The 12,388-nt window shown below is 48.7% G+C and overlaps 1 protein-coding gene across 2 annotated transcripts; it reads right to left on the bottom strand.

The window, feature by feature from the left end:
• Nucleotides 1–1,210: 1,210 nt before the first annotated feature.
• On the bottom strand, nt 1,211–11,090 carry KLHL35 (kelch like family member 35). 2 transcript variants are annotated; one of them, XM_037378551.1, is made up of 7 exons: nt 10,700–11,090; nt 8,177–9,067; nt 6,146–6,330; nt 5,040–5,158; nt 4,363–4,551; nt 3,499–3,687; nt 1,211–2,673 (listed from the first exon to the last, which is right to left on the bottom strand). In XM_037378551.1, the coding sequence occupies exons 2-7, from the start codon at nt 9,064–9,066 to the stop codon at nt 2,485–2,487; spliced, it is 1,761 nt and encodes a 586-aa protein (XP_037234448.1). In that variant the 5' UTR covers nt 9,067; nt 10,700–11,090; the 3' UTR covers nt 1,211–2,484. The 2 variants fall into 2 exon arrangements, with proteins under 2 accessions (XP_037234448.1, XP_037234449.1); XM_037378552.1 differs by lacking the exon at nt 10,700–11,090 and having other exon boundaries at nt 8,177–9,401.
• Between the last annotated feature and the right edge of the window lie 1,298 nt (nt 11,091–12,388).

Genomic DNA, 12,388 nt, shown 5'->3' with positions numbered 1-12,388 from the left:
CCCCAGAAGACAATTCTAGAAGACTGCACCTCAAGCTCTGCCTAAACCCCACCTATTATGAATATGATGATTAGACGTTGAAATTAAATGAATATGTATGTAAAGATGTTGTAACCTCTCAAGAAAACTGTATAAATTACCTGACTTTCACTGAAAACTTGGGAGCTAGTTTGTCTGGTGCGAATCTGCTAGCTCCCCAACGTTGCATGAAATAAATACCTTTGCTGCTTAAAGACAACATTCATCTCTGAGCAGTTACTCTGTGGCGTTTTGGTATCAAGGGCATGCATTGAGCAAAGTCTGCTCAGCTGAGGATGGCAAGCATCACAAGCAATTGGGCCTGTGGGCCTCAGGAACCCAGGCTGTAAGAGGATGAAAGGTCTCTCTGGCCCCGAGGGCTGTCACCGCATGGGTTGATGTGCCCATGCTTTCTTTTGTGCCAATTCAACTAACTGAAGGAAAGGTCCTAATTTCTCCTGAAATCTCCAGTCCCATTAAAGACCCAACTGTGGAAGCAATTTGATTGCAAATAAAATTGCCTCTTACCAGCATTAATTTCTTTTCTCTCCTCATGGGAATAACCTATACCAGTATTGAATCTCCTTTATATTGCTTAAAGGACACATTGTGCTGCCCATGATCTGATAAAAGGGCTACCACACGTGCACAAACCTTAAGGAGAATTTGAGGCTAAGCATGTCCAAGTAGTGCACCTTGACAAGCAAAATGGCTACTATAGCCCTAAGACTTTCCAGATGTAACTATAAGGAGGGTAAGGTACATTTCATGCAATGAAACACCTAGATCATTGCTCGGGCAGTGGAAGAGCACGCATTTCCTAAAGGGAAGAGGAGATCAGTGTGCCCCAGTTACAGCCAGTTTTGGTTCTTCAGCAGCAGCTTCTTCTTGCCATGTTTTACAGGTGAGCCTGATATCATCACAAAGAGGAGGTGAACTTCTCAGAGTTGACAGCAAACAGAAGTACTAAAGGGAACCACGTAAAAACCGTATAGGGGAAGCAGGCAAAACCAGGAGGTTTATGACAGTTAACAGGCCCTGAAAAGGGGAGTATGTGGGCCAGCAGACATAGTTGTTACCTTTTTTTCAGGAAGACATGTAAAACATGGCAAGAAGAAGCTCCTGCTGAAGAACCAAAACTGGCTGTAACTGGGGCACACTGATCTCCTCTTCCCTTTAGGAAATGCATTGGGGTGGGGGAAAGGAAGGTGCAGAGAAAACAGCAGCCAGCCAGCAGCCTGCTGTAGAGGGGTGCACCCTGCAATGTATAAGTAATGGGAATTTTTAAGAGAGCCCACTCTACATTTGGCAGCAACTAAGTCCCTAACAGAACAACACAAACATTTACATGGAGCCATCAGAAATTACCAGTTCCAGATGTGGACTAAAGATACTGACACCAAAAGCTACGGCTATTCTACCAAATCAAATATGCTCAGGATAATTTCTGGACCTAAGACCAACTGGCTTGGAGCAATGCAGTCTGTGTAATTGAACGCTTGCCCTCTGAATGAGCTGCATGTTTAGGCTCCCAGGGACACTGTATCAAATCTGTTAAATATTGAGTTTAATACTTGCTAGCATACTCCAGAGCCAAAATGAGCCAGATGTGATTCTGTGGCTTCAGGTCTTCATGCTTAATTCCTACACGTTAATAGTGCCCGCTGCCGCTGCTCTCTGAAGAGGGAACTCCTGGCTACAAGTCACTTGTCCTCTCAATGACAGAGAAACAGCAAGGCAGCAGTCCAACCACAAAACATGTATGCAAAAAGACAGCACTCTGTGCTTTAGGGGAAAGGACCCTCATACAGTACTGTAGAATGGAGTACATGCAGAATGGAGGCAGAGCTTGGACTGTTTAACCAGGTTTTTGGGGATTTAGTGGAGAAACCTTGGGATATCAGCTTTGAATTTTCAGTCTCAGCTCTCTGCTGTAATGGGGCTAACTGTTCATGGACATTAATGACCATTGAGGTCACCACCATGGTTTGACACAGGGTTCTACAGAGCTAAACACACAAATATCTGATAGCTTCAGCTGAAGAATTGGATCCCGTAATTGTTACTGCAAGTTTTGTATGTCAGAAAGCAGCAAATACATGTCCTTGCAGGACAGCCAGCCTCTGTTGCCAACATAACAGAAAACTGTAATCTACAGCCAGGAAAACCTAAGTAAAGGTCCAATTCAATAGTTCCAGGGGCTGCAAGGATACTTGAACCCTACTGTGGCAAGGTCTGCAATGCAACTTCACACAGCCCAGCACCCTTTCATCCTCTCACCTATATCAGCATCAAAGCCATCAGCATCAGTAGGCCAGGAAAAACAAAACAGATGTTGCTCAGGGGCTGGCTGGAGCACATCTTCAATGTCTTGCGCTGCCCTTCCCCACACAAAGGTGAGATGTCTGTCCACATGCTGGGTTGCCACTGTCTCAAGGTGAGGCAGATGCAGTTGGAGCCCTGTGGTCATCTGTTCGTGCGCTGCAGGATGGTCACACAGCCGTGATAACTGGTACAGCGCTGCAGCGGTGGCTGCTGCTCCACGCTCCCTGTTACCGGGTCAAAAGTGAATGCTTTGTCTGTGCCTTCCCCGTTCTCATCTCGGCCACCCAGGATGTAAATCTTCCCTCCACACACTGTGAGGCCACAGCTTTCCTGGAAAGCAGAAGGAAAGCCCAAGAGCTGAGGAACAAACCTTTAGCTTTAGGAAAGAGGGCTGAGCAGGAGGTTGAGTCATTTAAATGAGCTCAAGTCTCAGCTGCCCAGGAGAAGGGGAAAAAGTAGGCAAGAGAAGTGATGTCTGCCTTTTGGGGTGGTGCAATCTTATTGTTTCAGTAAGAGGTTAGGAACTTGAAATGCCTCAAGACAGTAATGGGTTCATTGCTATTTTTGGCAGTCCCCCAGGCACAGTACAGACTCACAAGCACACCGAGACTCCAGAGAGCCAGACAGCACCTCTCTGTGAAAGCCACTTATAAGGGTGCATGGACGTGGGCATTTTAAATCCAGCTTGGGGCAAGCTGTCCCCCATCATTCCTCTTCACTGCGCCATGGCTCACATTGCAGCATGGTTGGAGTGCAAAACTGTAATGACACTGAACCAAGATACACAACCACCACTAGTCTGTGTTTAGTCCATGGACCAGACCAGAGCCAATATAACCCTCACCCTGAAACCTGCAGCATGGAGAGCAGGTCCTCAACACTAATGGGTTCACCCTACAGATCTACTTCTCTGACATTAATAGCTAGTGTAGACCCAGCCTCATCAGGAAAACTTGGGTTTGCCGAGAGAAAGATATCCTCCAAGCAGTATGGACACTGGTGGCAAGTATATATGTTTGAGTTGCTCTGCAGAGGTCACGTTCAAGTGCTCAGAGCCAAGTCCACAATGTATTTTCTTTGCCTTCAATCTCAGATGGTTGCTATTCTAGAGAGAAAGGGAAGGCTCAGAGCTTCTTTCCTAAACCTCTTCCTTACCAGAGGCCCAGGGAGGGTGGCCACTTCTCGCCAGCTGTCTTTCCTTGGATCGTAGCTGAATATTTTACTGAGGAGTCCACCTACAACATAAATGATGTTGTCCAAGCAGACAGCACTGATGCACCTCTGGTAAAAAGGGGTGGGAGACAACAGCGTCCACGTGTTGTCCTCTGGATCATAACACTGAACCTGGGAGGAGAAACAGAGCTATGGGAACATGAATTTACCACATCTCCCTGCGTGGATGAAGCTGCTGTTTGCTAGAAATAAAAGCACATAGGGACAGAAACACAGATGGTAGCTTCAACACCCAAAGACCAGTGCAGTGAGCAAAGGAATGAGGGGTTCTACCATTCTTTCTTGCATTCACGTCTCCCAGAAAAACTACTAGCCCCAAAGGTGACTACAGTGCACAGTTAAGTGTTCAGAGATGGAGCTGAGAAGCACTGATGGCACTTTCTGCAGCTCAGGAGAATAGAAGCATCATGCCTGGCTTGCAGAGGTCTCCCCTGGACAGTTACTACTGTTGGTGCTTCTGTGAAGTGAATGCCTACAGTGTTGGAGGTTTTTCCTGTGGTGCCTCAGGCCTGACCACGCTTCAGAGCAGAAAAGGCTCTACTGAAACCACGCATAATATATTGACCACTCCTGACACCTTATCTCTCTAGTACCTAAGCCTCCTTGGCTTCCATTTAAATATATGACTTCTTATCTTATTATAAGGGAGCCTTCATTAGTTAAAAAAAAAAAAAAAAAAAAAAAAAAGGCAGGCACCCTTGTAGCTTAAGGACCACCCCATTATGCTCCATGTTCACTGGCAAACCTTTTTTAGGTCTCTGCCCATTCTTGATGACCCAGCAATACCTTGTCAGTGTTAGCGGTGTCATCCACAGCACCGCCCAGCACATAGATCTTGTTCAGGCAGGAGACCACAGCTGCTGAGCTCACGGCTTGAGGCAATGGGGCCAAGGTTGACCAGCTGTTGGAGAAGGTATCATAGCACTCCACACTGGAGAGGCGGTAAAAGCCATCAAAGCCTCCCACAGCGTAGATCTGCCACAAAAGGAGAAAAGCAGGTAGATTAGAAACTCCTGGACTTACTTAACGGGCTACACGGACACAGCACACGTAAGAGGCTAGAACTTGGTCAGAAAGATTGACATCAAGCCATGATAAAACCTTTGGATTGGACTAGATGACCTTTAAAGGTCCCTTCCAACCCAAACCATTCTATGGTTCCATGGAACACCCCACATTGTATAGCTTTCACCCAGACTCAACACCACTATCTGCAGAAGTCTTGCACCATCCCACGGTAGATCTTATTACTACAGTTTCATTTGTGGCTACTTCAGGTGACAACACACAGGCAACTGAAACAATGATGTCTTAGTCATGTCCTAGTTGTTCCCCAATCAAAACCATCTCTAAATGGTTCAGAAGACAAACACACACTGACTACTTCTCATTGTACTGGGCAGCAGAAGAAGCAGGGGAAAGTGCTCCACGTGGCTCCTTTCAAAATTTGGGCCATTGCTTACCTTGCCCTGAAGTGTTGCCATTTTGTGCCTCCATCGGCCTTTCTGCAGACAAGCAACTTTGATCCAGACATTCAGCTGGGAGCTCAGCACCCAAACATCATTGCTGCTGATGTGTCCTCCTGAAAAACAGGTACAGAGGGCTGGTGTGATCCCAAGGACAGCCCCATCACCTCACTACACAACAATATTGCATAGTTCCTCCATGCAATGGAACAGCTCAGGCCAGAAGCTGTTGGGTTATTGGGTTATGGCCATGGTACCTCCCTTGGAAAGCTGAGTTTACATCTGGACTTCAAGGCACTTGTTACACTGCTCCATCCTTTACACAGAACTCATCTGATAGGTATTATATAGGCATTGTGTAGGCCTCATCTGATAGTCCTGGAGAAGAGAAGACTGAGAGGGGTTCTTATCAATGTCTACAAATATCTCAAGGGTGGGTGCCACAAGGACAGGGCCAGGCTCTTTTCAGCAGTGCCCAGCGACAGGACAAGGGGCAACGGGCACAAAGTGCAACATGGGAACTTCCATCTAAATGTGAGGAAGAACATCGTTCCCCTGAGGGTGACGGGACACCGGGACAGGCTGCCCAGAGAGGCTGTGGGGTCTCCTGTTCTGGAGACACTCAAAACCTGCCTGGATGCAACTGTGCAACCTGCTGTAGATGAACCTGTTGTAACACAGAGTTGGACTAGATGATCTCCAGAAGTCCCTTCTGTGACTCTGACCATTCTGTGATACTTCAAGTGAGGGACAAGCAGGAGACTCTGATGTTTTAGGAAACCCTGCCTGACAGCACACACCAAAACCAGCTCATTCCACAGCTGAACGTTTTTGACAGATGCCAAAGAGGAGGGAAAGGTTTTTGAATCCTGGGGAAAGGTTTTTTCAGTCCTGCCAACCTTCCCCTCAAAGGTGAAATTTTTCCTTGGGACAGCAAAATCCAAACCACCTAAGGATAAACTTCACCAAGAAGTGACTTTGCTCCAAAGCTGAGACATATGTGAATGAGTCCTAGTGAACAGACCTAAGGAGCGGTCTGTCCGAGCAGAGGTTGTGCTGTGTTTTCAACCAGAAAAGGACCATCTGGCCCAGGGTAATCTCACCTGATATGTACACATCGTTCTTCAGTGTGCAGGCAGCAAATTCTGACTTGGTGTAGCCAGGCACGCTGGAGAGGGCTGTCCACTGCCTGCTCTTTGGGTGGTAGAGGTCTGTGAAGGGCAGCTTCAGAAGGCCTTTCTTATCACAGCCCCCAATGACAATGATGACTTCTGCCAGCTCCATGAACCTACACCATGAATAGCATGGGTAAATCCCCGGGCCAGGCTACTCTTTTCTATCATCCCTCCCATCCTATCTAGGACACTGTGGCAGCACAGTCCTGTAGATAGGGCAAGCTCCTCTACTGCATCTATTACTGATTTTCTGGGCAAATCATTTCACCCCTGCACCTTTCCTTCTGTCTGCACGATCAAATCAAAAGCACCTCCCAGCTTGGGTGGGAAGTGATCCAAACTGCATAGGTAAAGAGAATGAGAATAACCTTTTAGAAGTCCCTCGTGAGATTGCCTCCTGCCACTCACCCTCCCCCTTCCAGCACAATCAAATCTAATAATCCTCAAGGCACAGACACCAGCATGGAAAACCATTCCTGGCAGCCTGCCTGCGGCAAGCTGTCTGCCTGGAGAGAGAAGTGTTTCCAGGAAATATCTCTCCAGCCCTAATAGCAGCGAGCAGACGAGACAGACAGCAGGGGAAGGAAAATCCTTCCAACTAACAGGAGGCAAGAGAGGAACGGCTCTGCAGGAGGGGAGGGGAGAGGAAAGAGGAGTGTGAAAGAGGATTTGAAAGACTTGGTCCAGTCCCCAGCTTTGCCATGGTGTTAAGTGAATTGCCTGCACAAACCAAAGCTGTAAAAGGAGGGAGGTAGAATGTGGATGCTACGGAGTGGGGTTTATCCCCAGTGAATTTTAGCTGTTTGCATCCTTGAGGAGGTCACCACAGGCCTTGTTGTTTAGCAGTTCTGTATACAATAGCCAGTTGTGGTATTCAGCATAGAGATGTGTCAAACCATCTCTTCCACCTGACAGAAACATTACCTATATACCAGGCTGGGAATTCTGAGATGCGCTGGAGCAACCTCCATCCTTCTGTCCAGGACGCTCCACTAAGCGACAAAAAAACCTGCAATCCTTGGGCTGAAGAGCAGGAGAGCACAAGACCCTGGCCCTGCAGCCCAGTTGTCATGGGTGTCCTCTGGAAAAGGATGTGGAGCCTTGGAAACCAACTCAGTTTGATACAGCAACCCACCCCAGAGCAGAGGTGTCCATCAGGATTCTTACCAAGCGCACCCTAAGGGACCTGTGGCACCATGAAGAAACTGAAAATATGGCTCATCAAATTCAAACTTCACAGTCACAAAAAGGTGCAGATTTCTGCACACACAACTTTATATATCACTTTTTCTTTGCCTCTTCGCCTTTACACTGGCAGCTGCCTGGGCCAGAATCTCTATCTTCTTGCTGTTCATCAATAAATCAACCAGAAAAAAAATAAAAACAACAATCTGGGGATGCCTGGGTAACCATCTGGACAGTAACTGCTTTTTTTTTTTCTGTGGACATTGATTCCTGATGCTGCAGCAATACCCTTGACCTAGGCACCACGTTGATGGCCAGGAGGACTGAGACCAGTCTAAGCCTTTCTGCTAACAGACAGCCTGGAGCAGGAGAACAGACCAGTGGCAAAGCTGGGAATGGAGAACAGGTCTCAACCCAGTGCTCTACCCATCGGTGAAAGCAGACAGAAATAAAGAGCTACCAACACCCCTTCCTGCCCATAGCTCGGACACATCTGAATAGCAGCATTGCACACCCAGAGCAGTGTGACTAAAGTACTTCTTGCCAGCAAAAAACAAAACAACAACAAAAAAGCATCACATACATAAGTATAAATTTCACAGGAATCTCTTAAGCCAGGCAAACATCTCCGGTGCTTTCATTTTGGAAACAGGGAGGCCAAATCAGAAGCAATCAGAGGGAAAACAACCCCAAACAATCCAAGAATTCCCCTCAAACTTTAAGATTCATCAACTTAAGCCCTTCTGGTCTAGGGAAGAAGACACTGTGTTTTACCTTCTGGGCCTTGATCGCAAAGAGCTGACCTCATTCCCAAGGATGTAGTACTTGCGGGCCTCATGCAGCAGAGGAATGCACTCCTTTGAGTCCTGGATGAGTCCATCCATTTCCACCTTCGCCAGGAAGTAGGTGGGGTCAAGCAGGGGCAGACGTACATGCTCAAGGAGGTCCTTCAAGACTCCCTTCCTGGCAGGTACGTCATGCCGTACCCAGCGCATGACTGCCTCAAAGACCACTTCCTCCTTGGGGACCACCAGCTGCTCATCAGACAGATATTCAACCAGTTCCTTCACACCCATCTCCAGGAACTCTTCATGACACGACACCTCCACAAAACACTCCAGCATGAACCTCTTGCTCTTTTCTGTCAGAGACGCGATGGAGAATGAATCAGCAAACTTCATGATGCCCAAACAATTGCATGGGTGAAGCTGGCCTTCAAGGAAGGTGACACAAGCATCTCTGAGCTTGGAAATCTGCAGCAAGTCAGACAGTTCCAAGATGCCTTCAACATTGTCCTCCTGAATTATGATGTTCCCCCCATACATATAATCAAGAAGGAGAGACATAGTGGAAGCAGATATCTTCTGGATATTAATGATATCCTGGTGGCCTTCCTTGAGATTGCCACCAAACATGGCCCGGAAATATGTGCTGTTGGCTGACAAAGTGGCACGGTGACAGGGGAATTCTTGTCCATCAATTAACAGCACCACATCTGTGAAGATGCCACTCTGCCGGTAGGAGTTCAGTGTCTGGAGAATTTGCTCAGCATGGCAGGACCCACTGCAGAGCTTCATGTGCAGCTTTTCTTTGCTCGGGTCCCGCGTCATGTTTTCCAAGCTGCTTGTCCTGAAACTTGATTCTTCTTTCATCATTCGATGCATCCTGATTGCGAAGCAGACAAGAGAACAGTACACTATTAAAACACCTGACTGCAATGTCCAACACCATCATGGTTTCTGCATCTTCCTGGGTGCCATGAGGAAGTACAGATTCTGCCCCTTCATCAGCACATATGGCTTCTCATCAGCAACCAAAACCTCCTCCAAACCAGAGTACGGCGACAGCACCAGGCTATGTCCAATCTAATCCCATCTCAGTGGCCAAATTTCTGCTTTTAAGTTACTTCTGGGCGAGTGCCAAGAGGGGGGGGCCAGGCTCTTTTCAGCAGCACCCAGCGACAGGACAAGGGGCAACGGGCACAAAGTGCAAGACGGGAGCTTCCATCTGAATGTGAGGAAGAACATCGTTCCCCTGAGGGTGACGGGACACCGGGACAGGCTGCCCAGAGAGGCTGTGGGGTCTCCTGCTCTGGAGACATTCAAACCCGCCTGGACGCGGCTCTGTGCAACCTGCTCTGGGAGAGCTGCTTCAGCAGGGGGGTGGGCTGGGTGGGCTCCAGGGGTCCCTTCCCACCCCAGCCACGCTTTTTAGAATTTTAGAATTTCAGAATTTTTAGAATTTTAGAAGGTATTACTAAGACATCACTGGCTTTGTGGTGTCCACTTACTCCCCTGCAGGAAGGCAGGTAGCACATCCCTTGAGAAAAGTTACCTTGAATTTCTCATGAGTGAAAATCCCTGTCTTTGCTCTAGTCCTGCCTCTCTATTCCTACACCTGCATCTCCCAGACAGCCATCGCATCTGACCACAGACCCCAACGGTGCTCAGATTCTCCCACGCTCCAGAGGACACCTCCTGGCTGCACCTGCACCAAGGTAGCTGTGTATAGGACAACCAAATCTAGTCTCGAGGATCTTCACCCCACCATTCCGAGAAAGCATCACTGTAACCTTTGTGCCTCCAGAATCCCCCAGCAGTGGGGAAAACACCTCTGCCTGTACCATGGGGAGCTGCAGAGACCTAAAAAGCAGTGAAGCAGCATGACAAGCCCTAACTAAATGTCTTAAGAAATTCTGTGGAGGCTCTAAACACCCCAAATGCCACTGACGGGTGCTCAGGGCTGTGTACAGAAAGGAGCAGCTGTTAATCGGTTCAAAGTGATTTAGAGAAGTTACACTAAAGGCAGCTCTCTAGAGATGCCTTTGCAAAGAGCACAGCAGACTTCACATTTCACCCACACATGCTGCTCCAGCCAAGAACGAAAAGCACATCTATATCCCTGCTTCTCTCCCTGATCCACACACACTTCCAAGCCATCAGGATTGTGCACAGCTGTGCACAGCTCAGTGCTGGGAAGAAACAGGTCAGGCTGACCTCCTTACAAAGAGACACAACCAACCCACCCCCCAGTTAATCCAAATGCCCTTCCCCAGCTCACATCCCTTCTGTCCACCCATGAGACAAACGATGCCAACACCAAAGAAAAAGTGGGTTTGCCCCATTACCCTCAGCCATGCACGTTCTTCTCTGGGTCACCATCTCCATCCAAGTGCCACACAGCAGCAGATGCTGGGGGTTGTTTTGGTTTGTTTGGTGTGGGTTTTTATTTTTTGGTTGGTTGGTTGGGTTTTTTTGCAAGCCTCCCCAGCTGCTAGTACAAGAAGTCCAACATTACCTGGCCCACAAGTTGTGCTCTCCAGGTGGGTCCTAGAGAAGACTCAACTTCCCTCTTGGAGAGCTCCCATCCACGACGGAGACAGGTCCCCTCCACAAAGCACGCTCAGCCCTTCTGCAGCAGTGCTTGGGGAAGCACAAAAGCGTCCCCTTTATCCTCACTGCCTGAGAGGTGGGGGAGCAATCCGCTTTTGTTTCTCCTGAATGACATGCCACAGAGCTACGGAGCATTAGCCATGCAGCTGTCAATAACAGCCAGCCAGGGAGGAGCCAGGACCCAGGGAGAACCCATCGCAGCTCAGGGAAAATATATCACACCAGGGCAGCTTAAGAGGGACAAGCCATCTGGAGAGAAAATTGAGGTCCAGGTGGAACAATTCATTTGATAGAGACTTCATCTTGCTGGAAACCACACTAAAGCTGAAAAATAAAATATGGCTCTGTAAGCAAAAAGACTCCTGGAGCAAGAACAGGGTGGGTCAGGGAGAAGCTGCAGTCCCCCTTGTTAATGTGTGATAATTAGGTAATTATGTCCTTGAGGATGATGAGGACAGAAGGGGAGGTCTGCCCCATGTGGCTTTCTGCACCCTCCCCTGTAACTCCATCCCAGTTGTTGGCTGAATTTTTAAATGGTTATAAGCAGGGATCAAAGCAGCCCTGGGGAAGCCCCACAAAGCAACGCTTGTACTGAAGATTGTCAGACCCCCTGATGTGATGCAGCCAGCCTTCTCTTGCCCAGCATCTCTTTGAACAACTTGTATTATTTCACATAGACAGAAGAGAAATATTAATAATAACCAGCCACTGCACATTGTCATCACAGTGCAATTGCCTTTTCGGGGGGCACCACCGCCGCTTTTGCTGGCTGGCTCCTTTCTGTTCTGCTCCCATCCCTGGGACAGAGGGCACAAGCTGGCATCCTGTTTGCTTCCAACATTTGCATATGAATCACTGGCAACCTGGAAGGGACTGTGGTTTCCCAGCCTGTGCAGTGGGCTGGGAGCGTTGCGGGGGATTTGCTCTTAGGACCTTCCACCCTGATAGAATTGGCACTGCCAGGCGGCACTGACTGACCAGGGGTGCAACCATGTCTATGCACAGGTGGAGCTAGAGATGACCGGGAGCGGGTCATCAAGACAAATGGCAGCACAGCACTGATCCTGCCCTGTGGGGCCCAGCAAAAACGGCTCCAGACTATTGGAAAGTCTTCAGCAAGGTTGCAAAACTGTCACCTCCTTACAGCCATAAAGCATGGGGCTACCAACCTGTTCAAAGCCAAACCTCAGCTTCAAGCAGTGTGTGCAGCCCCAGGGGTAGGGGGGACCAGCTACTACAGTTGTAAATGCACAAAGTTCCCACCACAAGAAGGCTTTCCAGGGTGCAGCTATCCCTACGCCCATGCCAAGCTGCCTGTCAAGTGGATTTCTACAGCCAGGCTGCACCTGGCCCTAGACCTTCCAGTTTGATGTCACCATGCCCCAAAGCAGCTGTCACCATGCAAAGGCTGTGTCACAACCCACACCATGGCCTTTCTGCGTGACACCAAAGGCACTAAATACCCCACAGAGCTGCAGGACATGGGGGTGTTGGAAAGGGGTGTCTGCTAGGCAGCACCACAGGAAGGACGCCTTCTTCAGGGGCAGGAGCTCAGCCTCTCCTTTGCGCCCACTGCCCTGGGTCTTCTCTCAGG

This window comes from Falco rusticolus, chromosome 2 (assembly GCF_015220075.1).
Source record: "Falco rusticolus isolate bFalRus1 chromosome 2, bFalRus1.pri, whole genome shotgun sequence".
Classification (NCBI taxonomy): Eukaryota; Metazoa; Chordata; class Aves; order Falconiformes; family Falconidae; genus Falco; species Falco rusticolus.
The sequence above is the reverse complement of the archived record's forward strand: the minus strand, read 5'-3'. Positions and strand labels throughout refer to the sequence as shown.